The following is a 26496-nucleotide window of genomic DNA, read 5'->3' as shown; positions in this document are numbered from 1 at the left end:
AATATTTATCCAGGAAAAAGGATAAATATAATTCTTATCCCGACCCAATTCCATTCGTTCCAACTAAACAGATTGCTTAAGTCCAACTACTTGACTACTTCCAATGAAATTACGATTTTAAATATTTTTGGCACTTGACATACTTATAGTTGTTGCTTAATTCAGTTATGCACACTGATAAACTTGAATGTTTATGGTTTTATGATGAAAACAAATATATTTAAACATAAAAAATTTATTTGGAGTTGCAACAATTATTTCAGTGAAGCGAGGAAAATGTAATCAAAGTGTGTTCTTGATCTATCTCTTGATCAGTTTCTGCTGAGCTCTTTCAATGATACTCACAAACCACCAAGGCTTTAATGTTGTAAAAACAATGTATCCTGTGGACAATCCGCATACCAATCCTATTCCATACCCGATCAGTATCATTTTCCAATCAAACCAAATATAGTCAACATCGTCATCAGCTTCTCGTGGTGGAAACTCATCATCTTTGCATTTCTTTGTCACAGGAGCTCCACACAACGCCAAGTTGCCTAGGAATGAATCTTTAGTAAAAGTATCGAAATGCCTGCCTTGTGGAATTTCTCCAGAAAGATTGTTGGTTGAAAGGTTCAAGGTTGAAAGAAATTCCAAAGTACTCAATTGCCGAGGAATCTTACTTGTCATTCGATTTGAAGAGAAATCTAAAGATTCGAGGAGACTCATGTTTCCCAATGAGGATGGGATATGGCCCGTAAGACTGTTATGGGAAAGGTTGAGCAGTCGAAGTGATTTAAATTCACCAATGGTCTCTGAAACTTCTCCAGTAAACTTGTTGCTTGATAAATCTATACTTGTGTATATATAGAGAATTTTTTTCACTTCAAGCTCTATTCCTTTGACAACTAGCGAAACAGAAGCTTCATAAAAGGAACCGCTTAGGATACTGGTATTTAAACCAACTCCTTCATCTGAGTCATCCATAAGTTTAAAATTATCAAAAAAGTTGATTGGTAGATTGCCACTGAATTGATTGTGAGAGAGATCCATGATGCGCAACTGGGAAAATGGATTTTCCATCTTTTTAACACTTATGTTGCCATGAAATCTGTTTGACCGCAAGACAAGAATTTGTAGCTGTGGAAGAGCCGCCAACCATGATGGAAAAGAGTCCTTTATTTTGTTGTTTCCAAAATCTAGAATTTGTAATTGCTTACAATTGGCCAAGGTCGAGGGTATTGATCCTTCAATGTGATTGTTGTTGATGTTGAAAGTAGTCAATTTACATGAGTTTGCGATGATTTGTGGTATTGTCCCTTGAAGTTGATTATCATGAAGATCGAGAATATTAAGATCAATGCTCGTATTTGTGAACAAACAGTGTGGAAGTGCACCCCCTAACATGTTACTTGACAAATCAAGAACCCAAATTTCCGTCGTACAAAATGTTGGTATTATCCCTTTAAATTGATTCTTGCTGAGATTGACTACTATAGTCTGGTTAAGATTTTCCAGGCAACGGGGAAGTGAACCTTTTAATTCATTACTTGACAAATCAAGATATCGAAGAGATGTCACTTTGCACAGTGTTGGGGGAACTTCTCCTGTCAATATCAGAAAAATAGTAAAAATAATTAGAAAAAGTGATAGGTTTGTTAAATTTCCAATATTGGTCTAGATTCTCACCAAACAATATTAATAAATAGTCTATATAAACACAAAGGAAAATAAAATAAAAATAAAAGGGGAGCAAACATGTTAAAAAGTTGTAGAGCTTACCAGAAAAGTTATTCCTCGATAAATTGATGTCAGACAAGCTGGGTGTATGGTTCCCAAAGTTAGTAGGAATGATGCCGCACAACCTATTAGAAGAAAGGTTAAGGGATTCCAATGTACCTAAATAAGGAACTGGATCAGGCAGCTCTCCTGTCAATTGGTTATTTTCGAGATTAAGATAGTGGAACAGTAGGTTCCAAATCTCAGGTGGAATAGTTCCACTCAATTGGTTATTTCCGAGATCAAGATCATCGAGCATTGTTAAGTTCCCAATCTCAGATGGAATAGTTCCATTCAATTGGTTGTTGCTGAGATCAAGATATGTCAAATCTATCAAGAGACCAATATCAGGTGGAATAATTCCTGTCAATTGGTTGGTCTTGAGATTAAGAGAATCAAGCAGTGTTAAGTTCCGAATCTCAGGTGGAATAGTTCCACTTAGATTATTGGAGTGCAGACGTAACCATTCCAATTTGACCAGGTTCCAAATTGTTGCTGGAACTGAACCTTCTAGATGGTTTTGAGACAAGTATAATCCCTGAAGCTGATTCAAGTTCCCTATCTCTCTGGGAATTGTTCCTTTAAGATCATTATCTTGCAGATAGAGGCTTGTAAGATTTGTCAACATACCAATTTCAGAAGGAATATTACCACTCAAGGCATTGCCTCCTATGTGCAGTAATTTTAACTCGGTCCATTTGGTGAAGAGATTAGGGGAGAGCTCACCAGAAAGATAATTGTCATCTAGGTATAGTTCAGAAATCTGGGTTAGATTCGAAAAGGAGTAAGGCAGAGGCCCAGCAAGAGAATTATGAGATAGAGACAAGACATTGAGCCTGGTACACAACCCAAGCTCAGGGGGAATGCTAGAGTTCAAATTGTTATCACCAAGATCAAGTTCTTGAAGCTCCGTAAGTTGACCTATGAAGGAGGGAATATTCCCTGCAAAGGAATCATCAAACAAATAAACAACTTTATTTTAATTGCGACTCCGGGAAATACAACTCTGATTTTTTTGTAACTTCTGGACATGACTAATTTAGTAAGGAATGTTACCATCTATATTGTTGCTGCTGAGATCCAAGTGCTGAAGTTGTGTTGCATTTCCAATATCTACTGGTATACTGCCTGATAAGTTGTTGCCGCTCATGTCCAAATAAGTGAGACTTGGAAATGAGGAGAAGTTGAAGTGAGCAAGTGTTCCAGAGATTCTTAGATAGTAAATGTTGAGCTCAGAAACTGTTCCTGCAGTATTGCAGGTAATGCCAGTCCAATTACAAAGGTAACTGAGATTGTTTGAAGACCAAGAATTGAGTGAAGAAGAGCTGAATAAAGTGTCCTTCCATTTGACAAGGGCTTCTCCTTGGGTGGTTGGTGATGATACTATATTTAGTGGAAGTACAACAAGGAATAGTACAAGAAGAAGAGACTTGTTAACTATTCCCATGATTGTTTACTCCGTTCCTGTATTTTGTGGAGTAACATACTATGGGATTTATAGAACTCACATGTGAACTGAAGGCCAAGGGTTTGCTCTGCAACTGATTACTCTCAGTGACTTTCCTTGAAATGGCTGTTCAAGCTGCTTTTGCTACGCGGACTTACTGTTTTTCGACAAGAACTTTAAATAACACAAAGTAAGGACTTTATATTAATTTACGTTAGTTCAGTCACATTTCTGCTGTTAATTCTATATACACGTTCCTACTTTCTATGTTTTTTAGGAATCATATAGTCTAGAAAAGGAGACCAGGTCCTGGATTTACTTTACTAACAAATCCAATAAACAAATAACCCACTATAACAAATCAAATATTGAAAGGTTCTTCCATGATCGTTAAATTATACTCCCTCCGTCCCACCCATTTCTTATCAAATGGGTTGGGCACGGAGGTTAAGGAATATGAATAAAATAGTTGAAAAGAGGAAGAAAAGTGGGTAAAGTGGTGGGACCCATTAATTTTTAATGTATAAAAAGAAGATAGTGGAGTAAAAGTAGTGTGAAAAGGAAAAAAAAGTGAAGAAGTAGTGGGACACATTTACTATTTTTGGTAAGTTTTGAAATGTAAAGAATTGGATGGGACACCCAAAAAAAGAAAGTGTAAAGAAATGGGTGAGACGGAGGGAGTATATGGCTAGTGTTTTCTCTTTAGTCAAAGCTGGCATGACTTGATTTATTAGCTCATAAGTTTGGTAGATAATCAGAGCTGTAAACATGAGAGTTGGGCCAGTACAGCATAGTATCTTGTGGAAGATGTTCCTGTATTACTGGGTCTGGAAGATGTAGCAGATGTAAAGAATGTTGACCCACTACTTTTGCTTTTCCTTATAGCTCATAATAAAACAAGAAGCAAAGACTTATAGAGTCAAGTCAATGATGCCCGACAAAGAAACCTGGAGACTAGTGACATGAAAGATGAAGCTGCCCTGAGAACTGCGGAGAAAAGTATTCTTGCAGAAATAATTGCTTTAGTCCCACTACACTGGCTTGACTTCACAAGGTCTTTGGTGGGTGAGAGATCACAGCTCATGTTTCAGTTTTGTAACCGATCTAAAAATATAATTTCGGGTTATTCCGGAAATTTGATTTATAACCGAAATCAAATGAAAGCAAGGTACATATTAGTGATGAGAATTCAGCAAACTAGCAGCAAATAACTTATCACATTTGTCTGTGTTAGAGCATCTCCTATCATGAAAATACCTTGGCTAAAAGTCTACATTAGAGCATCAGGTTCACTATAATGGTTAGTTAAAGTGATATAAAATATTGATTAATTAAATATGATTTGCAAGATTTGTATAAGCACGTCCAACAAAATCTTAAACATGGACTGAGACACGTCTGGAGTATCATTTTTGAAGCAGGAGCTATTGAAGTGGGCACTTTCCCCAGTGAAGGGCAAAGAATGACATGTAAAGCGATTAAGAGTTGGAGGGCCAAAGTCGAATGAAGACCATTGGCCTGTATATGCGCATTAGAGCAACAATTAAGAAGTTCTAGCGAGGAAAATGGTGCGGTTGAAGAGAATGGGGAGAGTTGGGAAGCAAAGGGCTTATGTGTTATCACTGTCCATTTTCCTTACTATTTGATGTATATAATAATTTCCATCTTCCATCAATTGCTTATCTGGTCTGGTACAGAATGATTCATATCTAGTAGGAAGCAGAACAGTCAAATAGGGAAAAAAAACTGTGAACATCATCTTCAAGAAAAGAAATGAAGAAAAACATTTTCCCAACTAAACAGAGTTTTAGATTAACTTTTGTTTTTAATCTCCAGTTGTTTTTGTAGCACCTAAAAAGCTACTCCCTCCGTTCTCTTGAGTTTTATACATTGGGCGACGGGGACGTGACACGTACTTTAATGCTCCTATAAAGTATAGTTCTATAACTTTTTCTTAAGATTTTTTTTTTTCTGAATAAAAGTTTGAATGTTATATTTTTATTCAGAAAAAGAAAATTTTAAGAATAAGTTATAGAACCACATTTTACAAGAGCATTGAAGTGCGTGTCGAGCAGTGAAAAAGAAACGTATAGAATTAAATGGGACAGAGGGAGTATGGATTTATACATTCTTGACACTTGACATGCTCAGTTCTTAGCTAATAATAAAACAGGGAGCAAAGACTTGCTAGTTAGCAATGGGCATGAAGCACTAATGCTACGCAGACTTACAGTCTTTCAATTTTACTGGATTTTCGTTACTAACACACCCACTATAACCCTGTAATTATGAATGAGAACAAAAAGGTTCGTCCATTAACTTGTAATACTTTCAAAAAATGAAAGGTTCTTCCCGGATCTACGTAATGGATGGAAATTAAAGAGTCTACCCTCAAGTTAGTCGCATTGAACTTGCAAGAGACTCTGAACCCTAGCTACCCGTTTGTTTTTTTTAGTACAGTTTTTGAGAAAGGTTGCAAAAGCCTCAAAAGCTTTAGTTACCTAAGCAAATCTTGGTACGTTCCACAACAAGCTCCTCGCTGCCATATGCAGTAATAGGGGGGCAAGACTCTATTAAAGGTATTGATAAACAACATCTCTGACTGTCGCGCAACGTTTGATTTACTCTCACTTTTTTGGTAGACTCGTAAATGAGGGATGCTGATTTCTATGTTCTCAGCAGAAGATTTTCTTTTAGGATAATGAATCATATAATATCTCATCTTAAACACAGCTGATAGCTACAAATTACAGTTGGATAGTAGAATCTAGATATTTTTGGCACTTGACATACTTATATTTGTCACTTCAGTTATGCACACTGATAAACTTGCATGTTTATCTTTTTATAATGAAAGCGAACATACTGAAACAGAACAAATTTATTTGGAGTGGCGACAATTAATTCAGTACAGTGTGGAAAATGTGGTTTAAGTGTTCATCATCAATCTCCTGATCAGTTTATGCTGAGCTCTTTCAATGATACTCACAAACCACCAAGGCTTTAATGTTGTAAAAACAATGTATCCTGTGGACAATCCGCATACCAATCCTATTCCATACCCGATCAGTATCATTTTCCAATCAAACCAAATATAGTCAACATCGTCATCAGCTTCTCGTGGTGGAAACTCATCATCTTTGCATTTCTTTGTCACAGGAGCTCCACACAACGCCAAGTTGCCTAGGAATGAATCTTTAGTAAAAGTATCGAAATGCCTGCCTTGTGGAATTTCTCCAGAAAGATTGTTGGTTGAAAGGTTCAAGGTTGAAAGAAATTCCAAAGTACTCAATTGCCGAGGAATCATACCTGTCATTCGATTTGAAGAGAAATCTAAAGATTCAAGGAGACTCATGTTTCCCAATGAGGATGGGATATGGCCCGTAAGACTGTTATGAGAGAGGTTGAGCAGCCGAAGTGATTTAAATTCGCCAATGACCTCTGAAACTTCTCCGGTAAACTCGTTGCTTGATAAATCTATACTTGTGTATATATAGAGAATTTTTTTCACTTCAAGCTCCATTCCTTTGACAACTAGCGAAGTAGAAGCTTCGTAATACAAACCGATTGTGAAACTGGTATTTATACCAACTCTTCGATCAGAGTTAGCCATGAGTTTGAAATTATCAAAAAAGTTGATTGGTAGATTCCCACTAAATTGATTGTGAGAGAGATCCATGATGCGCAGTTTGGAGAATGGTCGCTCTGTCATTTTAACACTCAAGTTACCATGAAATCTGTTTGACCGCAAGACTAGAATTTGTAGCTGTGGAAGAGTCGGCAGCCATGATGGAAAAGAATCCTTTATTTTGTTGTTTCCAAGATCTAGAATTTGTAACAGCTTACAATTGGCCAAGCCCAAGGGTATTGATCCTTCAATGTGATTGTTGTTGATGTTGAAAGTAGTCAATTCACATGAGTTTCCGATGATTTGGGGTATTGTCCCTTGAAATTGATTATCATGAAGATCAAGTATGATAAGCTTAATGTTTGTATATGTGAACAAACAACGTGGAAGTGCACCGCTTAACATGTTACTTGACAAATCAAGAATCGCAATGTTTGTCGTACAAAACATTGGCATTGTCCCTTTAAATTTATTCTTACTGAGATTGACTACTATAGTCTTGTTAAGATTTCCTAGACAGCCGGGAAGTGAACCATTTAATTCATTACTTGACAGATCGAGAACCTGAAGAGATGTCGCTTTGCAAAGTGTTTGGGGAAATTCTCCTGTCAATTTGATAAAAAAAAGATTGGATAAAATTATCATTCCATGATTCCATCTTATATTCCCAGATAAATTCATGTGAGACAAGTTAAAATTGGCCAACATAACACCTTATACTTGAATTTGTAAAATATTAACAGGTGAAAAAGTTGGAGAGCTTACCAGAAAAGTTATTCCCAGATAAATTCATGTGAGACAAGTTGGGGGTATATTTCCCAAAGTCGGTAGGAATGCTGCCAGAAAACCTATTGAAAGAAAGGCCAAGTTTTCTCAACATAGTTAAATGAGAAATTGAATCATGCAGCTCTCCGACCAATTGATTATTTTCGAGTTGAAGATATTGGAGCAATGTGAAGTTCCCAATCTCCAGTGGTATAATTCCATTCAATTGGTTGTTGCTGAGATCAAGATACGTCAGATTTATCAAGCGTCCAATATCATGTGGAATAGTTCCTGTCAATTGGTTGTTGCCGAGATCAAGATATTCAAGCAGTGTTAAGTTCGAAACCTCGGGTGGAATAGTTCCACTTAGATTATTATTGTACAGAAATAAGGATTCCAATTTGGCCAGGTTCCCGATTGTTGCAGGAATTGAACCTTCTAGATGGTTTTCTGACAAGTATAATATCTGGAGCTGATTCAAGTTACCTATCTCTTTGGGAATTGTTCCTTCAAGATCATTTCCAGTTAGATCGAGGGATGTAAGATTTCTCAACATACCAATTTCAGAAGGAATATTACCACTGAAGCCACTGTACCTCATATCCAGTGAAGTTAACTCAGTCCATTTGGTGAAGAGTTGAGGGGAGAGCTCACCAGAAAGATGATTCTCATATAGGGATAGTTCAGAAATCCGGGTTAGATTCGAAAAGGAGTAAGGCAGAGGCCCAGTAAGAGAATTACCAGATAGATTCAAGGCATTGAGCTTGGTACACAACCCAAGCTCAGGAGGAATACTAGAGTTCAAATTGTTAAAACTGAGATCAAGTTGTTGAAGCTCTGTAAGTTGATCTATGAAGGAAGGAATATTCCCTGCAAAGGAATCATTAAACGAATTAACAACTTTAAGTAGCATATGGTGAGAGAATGAATATATACAGCTTTATTTTAATTACGACTCTGTGAATGACCTGTACTAAAGGAAATACAAATATGATATCTTGTAGTATATTGTAACTACTGGAGATGACTAATTTAGTAAGGAAAGTTACCATCAAGATTGTTGAAGCTGAGATCCAAGCGCTGAAGTTGTGTTGCATTTCCAATATCTACCGGTATACTACCTGATAAGTTGTTGTAGCTCATGGCCAAAGAAGTGAGGCTTGGAAATGAGGAGAAGTTGAAGTGAGCAAGTGTTCCAGAGATTCCCTGATCGTAAATTTGGAGCTTGGAAACTGTTCCTTCGGTATTGCAGGTAATGCCAGTCCAATTACAAAGGTTACTGAGATTGTTTAAAGACCAAGAATTGAGTGGAGAAGAGTCAAATAAAGTGTCCTTCCATTTGACAAGGGCTTCTCCTTGGGTGGTTGGTGATGATACTATATTTAGTGGAAGTATAGAAATGAAAACAACAAGGAAAAGTACAAGAAGAAGAGGCTTGTTAAATGTTCCCATGATTGTATACTCCGTTCCTGTATATTGTGGAGTAACAGACTATGGGATTTATAGACCTCGCATGTGAACTGAAGGCCCAGTGTTTGCTCTGCGCTTGATTAATATCAGTTTTTTCCAGGAAATGGCACTTCAAGCTACTTTTGCTTTTAGCTAATAATAAAACAGGGAGCAAACTTGTTGGCAATGACTGGTAGCACTAAAGCTAATCAGACTTAGAGTTTATCAACAAGAACTTTATTAAAACACAAAGCAAGGACTTCATATTGATTATTTCTGTTGTTAATTCTATATACATGTTCCTACTTTCTATGTTTTTAGGAATCATATAGTCTCGAAAAGAAGACCAGGTCCTGGATTTACTTTACTAACAAATCTAATAAATAAATAACCCACTATAACAAATTAAAAAATGAAAGGTTCTTCCTGGATCTGTGTGAGTGGGGGGACTTTGTAATGAATGGAAATTAAAGAGTTTAGCACCTCAAGTAAGCGGCTTTGAACTCGTTGGAGACTCTGATTCCTAGCTACCCATTTGTCAGTTTGAGTACAGGTTTTGAGAAGGTTGGAAAAGCCTCAAAAACTTTAGTTACCTAAGCAAATCTTGGTAATTTCCACAACAAGCTCCTCGCTGCCCTATGGAGTTATATGGGGGCAGAACTCTCTTAAAAGTATTAATTAACATCTCTATATGTTGTCTGTCGCCTAACATTTGATTTACTGTCACTTTTTTGGGGGAAATTCGTAAATGAGGGATGCTGATTTCTCTGTTCTCAGTAGAAGTTTTTTCTTTAGGAATACATTAATTGGTACCGAATTCAACCAAAGAGTGGCAAAAAGGAGACCAGGTCCTGGATTTGCTTTATGAACAAAATCCAATTAAAAACGTAACCTACTATGAGCGTGTTAGCAAATTTATTGATGATCCCTCTCATCTTAAACAACTGATAGCTACAATATTACAGTTGGACAGTAGAATAAGATCATAACTATTCATAAGGATGTTTTGATACTAAAAATATGGATTATTTTGTTCATCGAAGAAGTTCGGGTTAATTTTATTGATCATCGATTACATAAATAATGCTACTACTTGCTGTAGTTACCAGGAAGGCTTTAGCGCGCAGTTGCATCTGCGGAATGACCCGTGTTCTGATTATATTCATGCTCTTAAAATACCCAAATAGTGAATATTTCTGTAATTCGAAGCTGAAATTTTAAAGACTAAGATACAATTTTTTTTTTTTTTTTGAATTTTGTCAAATAAGAATAGCTACATCTCCCTAACAACAATGAAGAATGCGTTCTTCATAATTACATTTTTAATGATCAAGGGTTTTAGCAAACTTATATACTTAATTCTAATTCAATTGTTTCCTTCAATTTAATATTTGTTTTCACACTTGCTCAAGAGTTCTTCGTGCATCTTTGGACCAATTTTTGTTGAACTCTTTCAATGAATATCACAAACCGTTGAGGCTTAAAAGTTGAGAAAACAAGATATCCCATGGACAATCCGCATACCAATCCACTTCCAATCTACTTCCATACCCTATTAGAATCATTTGCCAATCAAACCAATCAACACCAACATCATCAACTTCTTGTGTTGGCAACTCATCATCTTTGCATATCTTTGTCAAAGGGACTCCACACAAGTCCAAGTTACCCATAAATGAATCATTATTGAAGGTGTCAAATTGGCTTCCATGTGGAATAGCTCCAGTAAGAAGGTTTTCTGAAAGGTTCAAGGTTGAAAGAAATGTCAGACTAGTCAACTGCCGAGGTATTATACCTGTTAATTGGTTTGAAGAGAAATCTAAAGATTCAAGGGACCTCATGTTTCCCAACGAGGATGGTATACGGCCTGTAAAGCTGTTATGAGAAAGGTTGAGCAGCCGGAGTAATTTAAGTTCTCCATGTGGAACTTCTCCATCAAACTTGTTGCTTGATAAATCTATACTTGTGGTTAAATTGAGTATTCTTTTCACTTCATAATCACGTCCTTTAATTGTTAAGGAAACAGAAGCTTCATAGTATGAGTCCCTGATTCTCACATGCCCAAAAAACTTTTCACTTAAATCCATCACAACTTTAAAATTGTCAAGAAAATTAATTGGCAGGTTGCCACTGAATTGATTGTGAGACATATCCATGATTCGCACATTGGGGAATGGATGGTCCATCTTGCTAACACTTAACTTACCATGAAGCCTATTTGATCGTAAGATAATGATTTGTAGCTCTGAAAGAGTAAATAACCATGATGGAAATGTGTCGCTTAAATCATTGTCTCCAAAATCAAGAATCTGTAAGTGCTTACAGTTGGCCAATGCTAGGGGTATGGATCCTTCAAACTTGTTACTGCATATGTCAAAAGTTGTCAGTTGGCAACTCTTTGTGAAGGTATCTGGTATTGTCCCTTGTAGTTGATTTTTGTGAACATCCAATATAGAGAGATTAATGTTGGAATCTCCCAAACAGCGTGGAAGTTCTCCGCTTAAGCTGTTAAATGAAAAATCAAGGAGCTGAAGGAATGTTGCTTTGCAAAGTGTGCTAGGAATTTCTCCTGTCAAAAAGTAAAAGTGATTAATACTGTGCCAGTCTCTGTAGAAGGGGCCTTATATCATTTCTCTTTTTAAAAGAGCTCCACTTAAGCTACTTGACAGAACAAAAATAACAAGGCATTATGCATGCCAAAGTATGGGGATAAGGTCATTTCAAAGTTAGGGATGCAAAGTGTTTATTGCAAATGCACTGTAAAGTAAGTTAGGAATGCAAGTGGCGCAATATAATTCATACACGGTAAAGAAATTAATGGTAGGCTTAACAGTTAATGCCTTGTAAAGCTTACCAGAAAAATTGTTCTTCGACAAATTAACATAATACAACTTTGTACTATTTCCCCCCAAATCCTTGGGAATGCTGCCAGAAAACTTATTGGAATAAAGGAAAAGTATCGCCAAGTTACTTAATTCTGAAATGGAATCAGGCACTTCTCCATTTAAATGGTTATTCTGGAGTTCAAGAACTTCCAGCAGTGCTAAGTTCCCGATCTCAGGCGGAATAATTCCACTAAGATTGTTGGAGTTGAAAGATAAGGATGTCAATTTGGTGAGGTTCCCGATTGTTTTTGGAATTGAACCTGCTAAAGTGTTATTTGACAGGTCTAGAATCTCCAACTGCCTCATGTTTCTGAAGAAATGAGGTGAGAGCTCACCGGTAAGATAATTATCTGATAGAGATAATTCAGATATCCGTGTCAGGTTTTCAAAGGACGCAGGCAGAGGCCCGGTAAGAGAATTCACAGCTAGAACCAAGACATGGAGCTTGGTACAAAATCCAAGCTCTGTAGGAATACTAGAATTCAAATAATTTTTCCCCAGATATAGTTCTTGAAGCTCAGTGAGTTGACCTACAGAAGATGGAATACTTCCTGCAAATTATTTATAAAACAAATTTAGAAGTTGTATATTATGTCAAATATTCGGCATTTCAAAAGTTATAAATTCTAAATATTAATAATTTGGTAGAAACAATACCACTAAGATAGTTGGAATCCAAGCTTAGGAACTGAAGCTGTTTTAGATTTCCAATCTCGACTGGTATACTCTCTGAAAAATCGTTGCTGCTCAAGTCCAAATAGGTGAGGTCTGGAAATGAAGAGAAATTGAAGTGCGCCAGTGTTCCATTGATTCCTTTCCCCGTAATAATGAGCTTAGAAACAGTCCCTGCAGTATTGCAGGTAACGCCAGTCCAGTTACAAAGGTTTTGGAGATTGTTTAGGTGCCAAGAATGGAGTGAAGAAGATGATAATAAAGTGTTCTTCCATCTGACAAGGGCTTGTGCTTCAGTTTTTGCGGATGATGTTATATTTAGTGGAAAAATGAAAAGAACAAGGAATAGAACAAGAGCGAGAGGCCTGTCAATTATTCCCATGCTTGGTTACTTTGTTGAGTACCTAGTAACATATATCATTGATTTATAGTAGTTAGGGTACGTGCAGCTGTTCATACAGCAGGGAGCTGAGATTATTACAGTAACAAATTTAGTCGGTCCTTAAGTGTGAATACTAGGTACAATGTTTCTCCAGGAAATTTAAATGTAGCTTCTTTCGATCTGCTTTGGAAAGATTAGCATAGCTTATTTAGAACAAAGTGACCCTGAAAATCTGCTTGATAGCTCCAAATGTCAAGTCTAGCTAGTTTTTCTTCCCCATAAAACAAACCAGCAGGAAGGACTTAACATTTTAAAATCTTTTGCTAATAAAAAAGGGTATTGGCCTGAGTATCAGAATTTCAAGCAATAATTCCTCAAATATCAGATCGGCAAAATATGACCCCAAATCTCACTTTATAGTGTTACATAATCTAACAGCAGATAATGTAACGTTAGGTTATAACGTTACTTTATCTAGCGTTTCAAACTCAAGCCCATGTAAAATCACTCTCAGAACGCTACATCATGTAGCGTTCTATCCTTGTATTCTAACGCTACATGATATAGCATGTTAGAGTGGTATTCAGAGTCATTTTTTCAGAATCTGATGTTGAGGACATTTGAACTTCAATTTATGATATCCAGTACCTTTTTTCAATAAATAAAAGGCCATCATGAACGACTTAAGATTTTCAAAATGCAGACTCAGAACTCCGTTTATATTGAGTTCTTTTAAGAAAATATTGCAGAAAGTAAATTTTTTTACAAGAAATCTTGGAGGTATGAAATAAACATCTGTACATGGTGACTATCACCTGACGTTTGATTTACTCTCACCTGATTAAATTAACCACAGACTTACGAAAACTAATAAAGTTTCTTTTAGATCAAAGTGAGCCCAACCATCTGGTTTAGTATCCTCAAAGGTCAAGTCAAGCTACTTTATTCTTATTCTTTTCACTGTTCTTAGTTAATTTGTAATAAAACACAAAGCAAGGACTACGTTATCTAGATCAGTTCTGTCAGTTTCTAACACCCTGCTCCCGAGTTTTAAAATAGGAGGAAATCAAGTAAATAGGAAGTAAAGTTATCTAACTTTCACTCCTATGCGTGCTCCCGAGTTTTTTAAAGAGATGAAAGCAAGTGAAAGTGAGTGCAAAAATAGTATAATTTCACTCCAAAAGTGGGATGAAAGTGAAAACACACTTGCTTTCATTTACATTCACTTGCTTTCTCTCCTAAAAAAACTCGGGAACAAGACCACTTGTTCAAACTTTCTTAAGCCTGTTGAATATGAATCATATAATATAATATGATACAGTATAACAGAGGAAACCAGGACCTGAATTTGCTTTACGAACACAATCAAATAGAATATTAACCCACTATGAGCGTGTTAGAGATCAAAGTTCATGAGAAGTGAAATCAGAAGGTAGAGTTTCGTATGATATTAATAAGCATGATCAAGAAAATCTTAAACATGGAATAAGATGAGTCTTGAGTTTCAATATTAAATGAGTTATTTTTATAGTTTCAGATATGTTAAAAAGTTTTGAATGTATGTAATATTCTTCATATCTACCCATATGTATTTTAGGAATTTTATTAAAAAAAATATTAGTTTTTTTTTGTTAAGTTATTTTATAATTTTACAAAAATCTGAAAATATTTGTGAAAATATAGTCGGCAACTAAATACAAATCGATGCAACTTTTTTTGTACAGTTTGAATCAAATACAACTTAAGACAACATTTTATGAAAAATAAATGAAGTTGCTTTCAATTGTAATTGTTGATTTTGATTATTGTTTGCATGAAATGCAGTCATTTATTTTTATATGCTTGGTTGCTACAGTTTTTTTGGGAGATATAGAAAATTTATAATGGAATTTTTTAGCAAGTCAAGTTAATGTTGTCCCCAAAGATAGGCAGTTAGGCACTAATGATATGAAAGATGATTAAGCAAAATTAACTTTGGTTTTTTTTTTGTTTTTTTTTTTTTGTCATAAGACGGTTGTATTATACCAAGAAAGAAATATACAAATCCGGATGGACAGAGTTTCCTTCGTTCAAGAAGGTATATCATCTAACCGAAAGTATGTAAATACTCCGGAAGCTTAGATAACATAGCCTTTCAAGTCAGAAGAGATAACCCACAAAAAAAGGACCTCGTTAAAACCCCTCAAGAGCAAAACCCTATGGGAAAAAACTCAAGGGGAAAAAGAGTACCCTACAAAAATTACATCTGATTATATACTAAAAATGATGTCTTCTATGTTTGTAGCTCAACTGTCTTGTACACCAAGGTTCGCGTCTTCTCGGAAACAGCCTTAATAAATTCTTACATTCTTTTTCAAAACATCCTGAAAATAAGACAAAATCGAATAAAAGAAATATTAGTAAATTTGAATTTTTTTAAAATAAAGACATAAATGAATCAACATTATGGCTCTTAAATGCCTCTATGGGCCATAAACGCCCCAATTATGGTCGCCATAAATGGTACTAAAAACCCATAATTAAGATAGATACACATCACCACCACCACTACGGATGTTACGATCTTATTGTGCAAGAAGCTCCAAACACAAATCACCACGGTGATTGAAAATAAACCCAATCTGCAAAATAAAAATGAAAAACAAAAGATAGATACACATAACGGCAAAAACTAAAAGAAAGATGTGATGTTTAATATTCATATGTATGCTTGTAAAAACAACATCCCTGATTATCTTTTTACGCCTTGGTTGAGATAATCTCATATGACTTGATTGTAAGGCGCTCCTGTGTTTGACTACCGAAGATTGATCCAGAGAGAGCTAATAACAGAATATCCATCAGAATGAAACAATAGCCACTGAGGCTTGTAAATCCTTCAACATGGCTAGCTCGTTGGCGTGCCGTTGCGTCAATTCTTTCCCACAATTTCGCAATCGTTTATTCACCACCACCTCCTTGCCCAAGCCAAAACGCCGTCGTTTTCCTCAAAACATCGCGTGCTCCTCAATCGCCGCCACCGAAACCTTCACTTCCGACGCCGTCGTTGTCTCCGGCGACGGCAAGAACGGGCGCAAAGAAATCATCAGCATCACTCCACGCCTTTGCAAGCGATGTTTGTGCAGGGCGGTTTTTAGCAGGGAGAGAGAGGAATGAGTAATGCACATGAAACGTCTCACATTTTCACTACTTAAATACTTATTTTAAATTATAATTGCTAGTTGATCAGATCAGTTTGCAAGTAGAAGCTTTAGGGCATTATAAAATGGAAAAGTGATTTGATCGGTTTTTTTTTTTACTTAGATGAGTAAGCCCATTATTTTCAATTTATTCTTAATAACTCATTGTTTAACAAGATCATTATGTTGTTGCGTCATGTATGCATTAGAATAAAATTAAAGTGATGCTAATTTTTTTTATATTGTTTATTCTCTATGTCAAATTATTATGCCTAAAATATACTTATTTGAGTCATATAACCAAGAGTTGGAGACACTGTGTATTTTGAGCTATATAATATTTCTATCAAGAGTCGGACTCGCTAGACATGTCAGAGTACTTTTGTACAAACACATAGATAAGGGGTTGTTTGATTATGGGTGAGATGAAAATTAAAATCGGGAATGAAAATGAGTAACATGGAAATGGAGAATATATGAATGAGTAGTATAGAAATTGAAAGTATATGAATAAGTATCGTGTGAGCAAGTAGTATTAATCATAAAAATTTAAAATTTTTAATATCAGAAGTGATTGATTTACCCATCAAATAAGAGATTCTTATTAACATAACATATGACTTAAGTTTTCAATTTTCGAACCAGACTTGTTAATTATGATCCGAACATCCAAACTGTCCTCAGAACACAGAATCCCGGAGTCTTTTCTTTCTGCAACATGCTTCGACTCGTCTAATGACTGAAAAAATCTTCCCATCATAATTTTTGCAAAAAACATGCAATACCCAACTGTCATTTGACAATGATCCATCCACATCTGCTATGATTAATCCATGTGCTAGTGCTTTCCACATACTTCGAATTTCTATTCTGGCGTTCTCTAATAATAAACTTCAAGTTTGTAAGTCTCATCCTCCTAAACAAGTCTACTCACCCTAAAGATATAATTTTCATTTGTGGCCTCCTGATTAGGAAGAATATGGGCCGTTTGGGTGGGTTTAAAATATCTTAAAATAAATAAGTGGAGTAGAAGTTGAAAATAAGATAAGACTTATAAGTGATTAAAGTGTTTGGAAAATAAGTTAAAGTCCTGAAACAAAAGTTAACATTCCTAACTTTTTAGAAGTGTTTTTTGACTTTTTATACAAACAATACGAATAAGTGTTTCTAACTTATAAATCGAGAAATTCGGCTTAAAATTAATTGTTGCGAAAACGCCCACTATATCTGCCACGAAAATAGATAAACTCAGTTGACATATATTTCATCGATTATGTGTTTTTAATTAATTTTTTTTTATCATATATATTATACATTCATAATATATAATTTTCAATCTGAAAAGGTATAAATTTATATTATTAAAAGATATATGTATTATTATTTTAATTATAATCTTTCATATTTTGAATTCTAAAATAATAAATTATAGTTAAAATTTGATCGTAAAATGTAGGCCAATCAATAATTGGGAAACAAATGAAGTATTAATTAATCAATATATTACAAGCTCTTATAAATTATTGATAAATTTTATTTAAATTGAAATAAATTTATTTTTTTACTTAGTAATAAAACATATGATTTAGAAGACTCAAAAATATGACTCCTCCAACACAATTAGATAATCAAATGATGAATTTAATAATTTACTCCTATTATCCTGACAAATATTCCATTAAATTTTTTTGAATAGATACTTAAAATTATCCTCTTACCCATTTTATTTATCGATCTTTTTTGAAAGTATTTTCGAAAACATGAAATGAAATAAAATAAGAGAAAATATCACAGTATATATCTACATGTCAAATCCTCCATGGACACAAGTCAAATGCTTCTCATAAAATCAATTAAACTCCATGGACTTCAATTTACCATAATTATTTTTTAATCCAATACCTCAATTTGTCAACTTCATCATCTGGGCTCCTCTGATTTTATCCATTTCATAAGCTAATAGTAAAAAAGAAAAAATCAAGAGAAGTGAAGCAGAAGAAAAGAACAAATCTTTGAAACTTCTTGTTTGATTCTTGAGAATAAAGTGATGACCTTTTGATTGCAGAGCAAATGGGCATTGTGGTTTCTTTATTTTGTGTCTGTGTCTGCTCTCTCTGGTGCAAAACAAGGTGAATTATCTCATTCTTGATCATGGGTTTGTTGATATGATGTTAAATTTGTGTTTTTATGGTTTTTTGTGTTTGATTTGAGTTGGGTTTCTTGAATTCGTTGGTAGTTTTTGTAAGAGAAGGTTTAAGTTGGGTTTGTGAATTAGGTGAATTTTGGGTGATTTCTTTGGTTTTTAGGTTGAATTGGGTAGTTCTATAGAGTTTTTGATTGAAAGGCCGTGCTAAATGCGATGATCAAGTGTGTAATTGCTATTGGCTATGATATGGATCAAACCTGGTAGATAGTCTGTTTGTGGAAGATTAAAGTAATGCTAAATGTTGTCTATATTGGATATGCCTTGACCCGGCTGTTGCCGGAGTCTTATGCACTTGGTATGATATTGTTTTCTTCATATTGTGGATTTCTGAATCTGGTTTACGTATTAGATGATGAATTGTTAGTTTAGTAATAGAAAGTTTCAATCTTGGTGACCGGATAGCGCAGAACTGGGTTGGCTTTTATGTCGATGACTTGTTAGTTTAGTAATAGAAACTTTTGATCGTTGTGATTGATAGCCGCAGAATTGGGTTTGCTTTTAAAGTTAATGAATTGGTCTAATCATAGTTGATTAGATCGACTGGTTGATGATTTTAGTTATAGGCGGCGTTCATGTTCTCAATCATTTAACTGCCTTTTGCATTTTGGACTACAATAGTTTCTGATCTGTCATTAAGTTTTTCACCTCATGTTCTTATTGTTAAAGTTTGTCCTGAAGGGTGAATCCTAATAATGAAGAATAAGAATCAGATAAAGGAACAGGGACAGGGAAAAACAAGAATAACTAAAAGACTCAAAGCATTTATGAAGTGCCTCCAATCAGGGGAGCAATTAAAATCAGATGAAATGATCTCTTCATCTGAATCATTAGCTACAAGGGATTATTCAACAAGTGTGCACTCAGCTCGAGATATTGACGCTGAACAGGAACCAGATACTAGCAATATTGAGGAAGCTGAATTATCTCTGCGGGAGAATGGTTCTTTGAATTACGAGGTGCTTTCTCTCTGCAGTTCCGCTCCAAGATCTCTTTATTACCTGAACACTTCTTTTAGTAATTACATTCTTTTCCAATTACTGTTAGATTTTTTCTTTTAGTTTCTTCCATATTTTTGTTCTTCTATTCTTTCACATTATTCTTCTTGTTACTCATCTTTCACGTTGTCCTTGTTTATCTTATGTGCACTTTTTTAGGAAGCAAGAGCTTTGCTAGGAAGGTTTGAGTATCAGAAAGGAAACATAGAAGCTGCACTACATGTGTTTGAAGGAATAGATATTGCTGCAGTTACGCCAAAAATGAAAGCAACCCTTACTGCAAAAGTGGCAAAAGTGGAGACTCGTAAACGACGCTCACATAATTATGCTAGCCCGCCAATGTCCATACATGCTGTCAGTCTGCTCCTGGAAGCTGTTCTTCTGAAAACAAAATCGTTGCAAATCTTAGGAAGGTATAAAGGTAATTTTGGATGTAGTATCAGTTTATTATGCTAATTCTGGTAATTTTCTCTGCAAAGTTTATGAGAACTTATCATCAATTTTAAATTTTTAATAAAGTTGATATATATCGGAAATTCAAAATGCTTGAGAAGTAGAACTGTGCACTGTGCTTTGTATTTTTTATCGCTTTTTGAATTCAACTGTGTTGTACTAAATTATTCTTCTTTCCTTTCATACCATAAAGAGTTCGTAAAATTAAGTAAGAAGGTTGGGTTTCTTACGTTTACTTGTTGGCCATATTAGTTTATTAGAGAATTATTGACAAAAATAACCTAAATATCACAAGAGTACACCAAATCATCAATATTGAAAAAAAAGGCCATATTTAACCGGTGGAATACCAGTTGAAGATTGCGTATTGTACATTGTGTATATTGTGGCCAACTATCCTAGATTGGTTATTTGTGTTATAGCACATTGATTATCAGCTATAAATGTCCATCTACGTCTATTAGACAGTATATACCATATCCGACTTATTGCTGCATTGAGTTCAGCCAAAAGATAGCTTCTTCACATAATATATAAGCTTAAGTCCATCAAATTACCAGCATTAGTGAAATCAACTTAGGAACTGTAATAATATACAGGCAATCAAGAGTAAGTATGAAGCATTTCTTATTGACTAGGTTCTAATATAAAATTGTTTGGGTCCAGAACAGATTTCTCAATCTTAACCCCAATCCAAGCTACTATTGTCAATATCTAACTGGAAGGCAACAGTAGATTTAAACAATAAGTTGTGGGGTTGTTTTAACTATCCCTCACTGAGTACCGTGTTGTCTCCCAATGGCAAAAGATGTACTTGCTAATAAAGGGCTATAGGTGTCCACGCATGTCATAGAATGATCAGTGTTGACTTGTAGGTGTGCAATATGTCCCATGAACCATGTGCAGTCCATTAGTTTACTACTCAGGGTTGTTTTCTTGCTATGTTACCCAGACTCTGGAACTGTCCAATATGGATGCATGTCCAAGTGTTGGACTTGGTGATATTTTTAGAAGTTTGCATGTTTTGGCTTGAAATGAAGTGTAGAATGTCATACCTATGTCCGAGTGTCGAGTGTCCGCCATGGGTACATAGTTAAAATTGAAGAATCAGGGTAACGTATAGAGTTTCTTTTGTATGTGAATAAATGATTAGGATAAATCTCTTCCTCTGTGGCTTCATTTACTCGCAATAAATGGTCATGCATTGGTAGTAAAGACAGTTATTTCAAAATTATTTGTACCAGATAACCTCAATTCGAAAGCTTATGTGATTCTTGCTCTCTTTTGCAGAGGCTGCTCAATCATGCACAGTTATTCTGGATATTGTTGAATCTTCATTACCTACAGGTTTTCCTGAAAACTTTGGTGCTGACTCTAAATTGCAGGAAACACTTAATAATGCGGTTGAGTTGCTTCCAGAGTTGTGGAAACTGGCTGACTCTCCTCGTGAAGCTATCTTGTCATATCGGCGGGCTCTTCTCTTTCACTGGAACCTAAAGGCAGGAACTGTAGCTAAAATAGAAAAAGAGTTTGCCACTTTTCTTCTGTATAGTGGTGAAGAAGCTAGTCCTCCAACCCTTCGTTCCCAAATGGATAGTTCGTTTGTCCCTAAAAATAACATGGAGGAGGCTATTCTTTTGTTAGTGATATTACTAAAAAAAATATCTCTAAAAATAATTGAGTGGGACCCATCAATTTTGTATCACCTACAGTATGCTTTATCTCTTTGTGGAGGAGGAATGGCTTTGGCTAATAAACTAGAAGAATTGCTTCCTGGAGTCATTGATCGGAAAGAAATGTACTACACACTAGCCCTCTGTTACCATGGGGAAGGAGATGATATTAGTGCCTTAAATTTGTTGAGAAAATTGTTGCATAGTAGTGAGGATCCAAATCACGTGCCGTCATTATTAATAGCTTCCAAGATCTCCAGCAAGAGCGATAGTTATGAGGATGGTGCAAAATTTGCCTTCAGAGCCATAGAGAATTTGAAAGGCGGATGTGATCAGATGGTTGGTGTTGCCAACTCTCTACTCGGCATTTCACTTGCAGCACAATCTAGTTTATCTCTGACAGATTCTGAGAGAACTATGAAACAGTCTGAAGCACTCCATTCCCTGGAAACAGCTGTTAGCATGACAAATCTAAGCAACCCCAGTGTTGTTTATAATCTCAGTTTAGAATATGCCCAGCAGAGGAAACTAGTTCCTGCACTTCACTATGCGAAGTCCCTGCTTAAATTGGAAGGAGGGTCTAATATTTCAGGGTGGCTGTTGGTGGCTAAGATATTATCTGCTCAAAGGCGACTAGATGATGCCGAAACAATTGTCAATGCAGCACTAGAGCAGACACAGAAGTGGGATCAAGCAGAACTGTTGCGACTTAAAGCTAAAGTCCAAATAGAACAGGGTAAATTAAAAAATGCTATTGAAACATACACTCAACTTCTTGCTGTTCTTCAAATTCATAGTAAAAGCTATGAACATGAGAAAAAGCTTCATGAGGTAGGTAACTTCTTTGTAGCTCCAGAGTATGTGTATGTCAGCGTCCTTTGGCATCTAATTCTAATACCCTGCTCTTAACCCTTCACTGAGTTTATTTCGCTTCGTTTTTAAGTAGTTTCAAAAAATCTTCGTTTTTGAGTTATTATACTTTTTCCATTCACTTCTAGAATAATTGGTTTGAATTTTTTTTGTGTCTTGGAAGATTATTATAACTCTTCATCTACTGATTGGACAGGATGCTGCAAATCGTAGTAGGAGTTTAGAGTTGGAAACGTGGCACGATCTAGCTTTTGTATATATAGGCTTGTCAAAGTGGCGTGATGCCGAGATTTGTCTTTCGAAATCAAAGGCCATAAAAACATATTCTGCATCTAGATGGCATGCCACTGGTATGCATATCATTAATTAAATTAATGGCTCTTTTTATCTTCTAATTGATTAGTGAAATAGTATATAATGGTTCGTCCGTATTTGTGTTTGAACTGTGAAATGCTATGGATAAAAAAAATGAGGATATTTACTTTCAAACTCTGTACTAAAACTTAGAAGTCCTTCCACAACGATGTAACGCAAGTTTACTTTTTCAGGTGCGCTTTATGAAGCAAAGGGTCTCCACGAAGAAGCTCTAAAAGCTTTTGCAATTGCATTAGATATTGATTCATCACATGTCCCAAGTCTTGTTTCGATGGCTGTGGTTCTCAGACAGTCTGGTGAACGATCACTGCCAAATGTCAGAAGCTTACTGACAGAGGCTGTGCGGCTCGACAGAATGAACTACTCTGCATGGTATAATCTTGGCCTGTTTTACAAAGACCAGGGTGCTGCATTTGCACTAGAAGCCGCTGAATGTTTTGAGGCTGCTACGCTTCTGGAGGACACCGCACCTGTCGAGCCTTTCAGATGATATTTTCCAGTTTAACAGAAGATATGATTTGACCTAATTCTTACACGAGCAGGAGTTATAGAAGTGCAATGACATTGATCCATTCTAAAGAATAAAGAAATATAGTGTTAGTACTGGTTCTGCATTTGTACAGGAAGTGTTAATATATAGTTTATTCTACCACTGTTGGCCCCATTTCAATAATAAATCGAGGGGGTGTATTTGTGTATTTGATATTTCGAACAGGAGGAGTACGTGTCTAAATATGTCAATTTATAATACAATAGATAATATTAGTATTATTTTCATGTAGAAAAAGAAATTGTGTACATAATTGAGTTTTTTTTATGATCTCATTTCATCAATTTCTTTCTAATAAAATTTTCTTTTCAAAGTTCGGTATTTTAATTAGATATATTTAAATATTATAAGTGGTGTCATGTCCAAAATATAAGCATGTATAGTGCATTTACAGTAAAACAAATTAGAATTAATCGATTAACCTGCCGATTCAGAATTTACATATAATTTATCAAATTTTTTATATAAATTAGAAACTTTTAACATATCAAAAATATAATAAATAATTCGTTAAATTATTTTAATATCCTAACTAAAATTTTTTGAATCGAAAATTTTTAAATTTAAAACACATAGTAATATACCAAGTTCAAAATGGGCTCACCAGGAATGAAAAGTCCCTGTCTGAAACATTTGATCTACTTCCCAAATCTACTTTGACATTTTACACAGTCCCCAAGAAGACAAAAGTACTAGAAACACACACTAAAAGACATCCCCACAGAGGCACACAGTTCAGAATGACCCCACAAAAATTTACTTTCTTTTAATTGAGTAAAGGGTTCTTTAATGTCTGAAAAATTGAGTTTGTTTATGCTGTTGTGTAAGAGAGAGGGAGGTTAAGCAGAGAGAGAGAGAGAGATTTTTGCTATCTTGCAGAGAGAGAGAGAGAGATGGAGGGTGGGAAGAGAGAAGAGGCAGGACAGTCATCTGAGAAGTCTTTTTTTGTTGTTGATGGTGATGATCAAGGAGAAGATGTTGAAAGAAATGAGATTATTGGTGATTTTGTTCCTGCTCCTCCTGTTCCTCTCAAAGATCAGCTTGAAAAAGACAAGGTTTTCATGGTTTCTTTGAACTCAATTAGTGATCTTCATTCTACTTGTTTGATTTGATAGTAAATAGCTACAAGGGCCTTTTTTATATTCTTCTTTTGATTATTGGTTCTGTGTGTAATTTCATTTAATTACTTCTTTGATGTTAGGTGATATAGCCCTCTTACAAAAAAAATTAATGGTTTTAGCTTGTTGTGCCTAATGTGTAATCTTGTTCTGTGTAAATTCAGCATTTTAGCAGCCACATTGTCAATTTGGATGTTGAATCCAATGAATTTGATATGTAGCAGCTTGTCCTCTCTTTTTTCGGGTATATGGGGAGGGGAGCAAGGATTTGTCGATGAATCCTTCGTTTGTTCTTTTTTGCCACATGGGAACTTTTAGGATTTAGTTTTAGAAGTTCAGTTGCTTTGTGTTAACCATTTGACATTTGTATCTCTTCGGGGTTTATAACTTTTTTCAGGATGATGAAAGCTTGAAGAGATGGAAAGAACAATTACTTGGCTGTGTTGAAAGCGATTTGAATGGTCTGTACTTAGATTTTTGCTTACCAGTTGCAAAGACTGTTTGCTCAGCTCGCTAATCTGTACATGTTCATGATTATGTTTATTGCTTTGTTAGGACAAATGGACCCTGAGGTCACATTCCACTCCATTGGAATTCTTTCCGATGACTTTGGAGAGATTATTACTCCTTTGCCTGTCGAAAAAATTCAGAATGGTCAACCCCTCTTTACACTCAAGGAAGGATCTGAATACCGGCTTAAGTTAACGTTCACGGTACTGCACAACATTGTCTCTGGCTTGACCTATACAAATGCAGTATGGAAGGGAGGAATTCAAGGTTTATGATCTGATTTCTTCTTGTTAGTGATGTTATTTTTGATATGTCGGGGTTTTACTTTTTGCAGCCAATTGAACCGTTTACCTTATTAGTTTACGACTCTCAAAGAGACTAAGAACCTTTGTTGTACCGAGCTCTATCTAAGTGACTTCCACACTAGTAACTGTAGTCACGATACAATGATGTATATTGAACAACCTGGGGTAGATTGGTCCCAACCAAATGCTTCTGTTTCCGGTTTGAAACTGTGTTACTATGACGGTGCTTCTCTTTTCAGCTTTTTTAGCACAGGTTATATCCTTTATAATATAATATGGATGCTATTCCTTATATGATGACGCAAAGATAAATTTATTTTTATGTCATTTAAGTTATGAACCAACTTCCTCTGGGCTACAGTTTTGGACTGTCCTTTGTTTCCTTTATTTAAAATTTCCGGCTTATATGTTCCTCGTAAATTGATATCAGTTGATCGAAGCAAAGGAATGTTGGGAACATTTGCTCCACAACGAGAGCCGTATGTACATACCTTAGAAGAGGAAACTACTCCATCTGGTGTGCTTGCAAGAGGGGTATACACTGCAAAGCTCAAGGTAAAGTTCTTGAAGTTAAGAATTTCTGTTAGTGAATCTATGAAGTACCCGAACACAATGAATCACTCTGCTGAAACTCTCCAGATAAACACTCAGATGTCGAATACCATTAATAATAATATGCACTACATGTATAGAGAAGCTGATTACAAGATAAAGGATATGTTGTAAAATAATCATGTATATGGACTTGGTGTGTCAAACTTCAACTTCTATTACGTACTTGATCAGATGCTTTTAAAATACGCCTATAACACTACATGTTCAACTCTCTTTCATCCTCTGATTTAATCGTTCCTGCAGTTTGAAGATGACGACAAAAGATGTCATATGGAGCTCAACTATTCCTTTGAAATAAAAAAGCGATGCTAGGGAGGTGCTTTTGCAAGTCTGAGTTCTTCATTGTAGAAGCATGTTTCCTTTTGGGGATCAATTTTCCCGGTTCATACATTATCTGTTATGCTTGCTTCAAGTACAATATCTGTTATTAGCTGTGATTCGTTAGTTTGTCAAAAGTTCTTCATTGGTAATGTTTCAGATTGTGAACAATAAATTGGTGATCTTGGTAATGGTTCATGTTGACATCAGTTTCACAAGTTTACTAAGCAATTTTTCTTTTTTAAACCAAACCGGACCGAAGAAATCAGATGACTGATGCACTCTGAGCTTACCGGGGTAGAGAGACAGGTATATATATGCATACCTTGCACTCCTCCGA

General features: G+C 35.5%; 4 protein-coding genes across 6 annotated transcripts; 2 read left to right on the top strand and 2 right to left on the bottom strand.

The window, feature by feature from the left end:
- Window positions 1–178: 178 nt before the first annotated feature.
- LOC108214659 (receptor-like protein 43) lies at window positions 179–3309 on the bottom strand. Its single transcript, XM_017386787.2, has 3 exons — window positions 2818–3309; window positions 1765–2703; window positions 179–1589 (listed from the first exon to the last, which is right to left on the bottom strand). The coding sequence occupies exons 1-3, from the start codon at window positions 3206–3208 to the stop codon at window positions 301–303; spliced, it is 2619 nt and encodes an 872-aa protein (XP_017242276.1). The 5' UTR covers window positions 3209–3309; the 3' UTR covers window positions 179–300.
- Window positions 3310–6032: 2723 nt separating this feature from the next.
- LOC108212915 (receptor-like protein 12) lies at window positions 6033–12989 on the bottom strand. The gene is given in 8 exon segments (XM_017384626.2): window positions 6033–7441; window positions 7602–8471; window positions 8651–9092; window positions 9947–10001; window positions 10522–10595; window positions 10598–11619; window positions 11905–12486; window positions 12593–12989. Coding segments are annotated over 8 exon segments (4746 nt in total). The 3' UTR covers window positions 6033–6137.
- A 5057-nt stretch (window positions 12990–18046) lies between these two features.
- LOC108210554 (protein NPGR2) lies at window positions 18047–23560 on the top strand. 3 transcript variants are annotated; one of them, XM_064089644.1, is made up of 7 exons: window positions 18047–18297; window positions 19053–19330; window positions 19529–19790; window positions 21113–21169; window positions 21242–22326; window positions 22562–22715; window positions 22914–23560. In XM_064089644.1, exons 2-7 carry the CDS (start codon window positions 19067–19069, stop codon window positions 23228–23230), a joined length of 2139 nt encoding a protein of 712 aa, XP_063945714.1. In that variant the 5' UTR covers window positions 18047–18297; window positions 19053–19066; the 3' UTR covers window positions 23231–23560. The 3 variants fall into 3 exon arrangements, with proteins under 3 accessions (XP_063945714.1, XP_063945713.1, XP_017237375.1); XM_064089643.1 differs by having other exon boundaries at window positions 19041–19330; window positions 21113–22326; XM_017381886.2 differs by having other exon boundaries at window positions 18048–18297; window positions 21113–22326.
- Window positions 23561–23990: 430 nt separating this feature from the next.
- Window positions 23991–26374, top strand: LOC108211418 (rho GDP-dissociation inhibitor 1-like). The gene is made up of 5 exons (XM_017383015.2): window positions 23991–24345; window positions 24806–24869; window positions 24964–25185; window positions 25654–25778; window positions 26082–26374. Exons 1-5 carry the CDS (start codon window positions 24184–24186, stop codon window positions 26148–26150), a joined length of 642 nt encoding a protein of 213 aa, XP_017238504.1. The 5' UTR covers window positions 23991–24183; the 3' UTR covers window positions 26151–26374.
- The last annotated feature ends 122 nt before the right edge of the window (window positions 26375–26496 follow it).

This window comes from Daucus carota, chromosome 3 (genome assembly GCF_001625215.2).
Source record: "Daucus carota subsp. sativus chromosome 3, DH1 v3.0, whole genome shotgun sequence".
Classification (NCBI taxonomy): domain Eukaryota; kingdom Viridiplantae; phylum Streptophyta; class Magnoliopsida; order Apiales; family Apiaceae; genus Daucus; species Daucus carota.
Note: the sequence above shows the minus strand (reverse complement) of the source record. Positions and strands in the feature narration are given on the sequence as shown.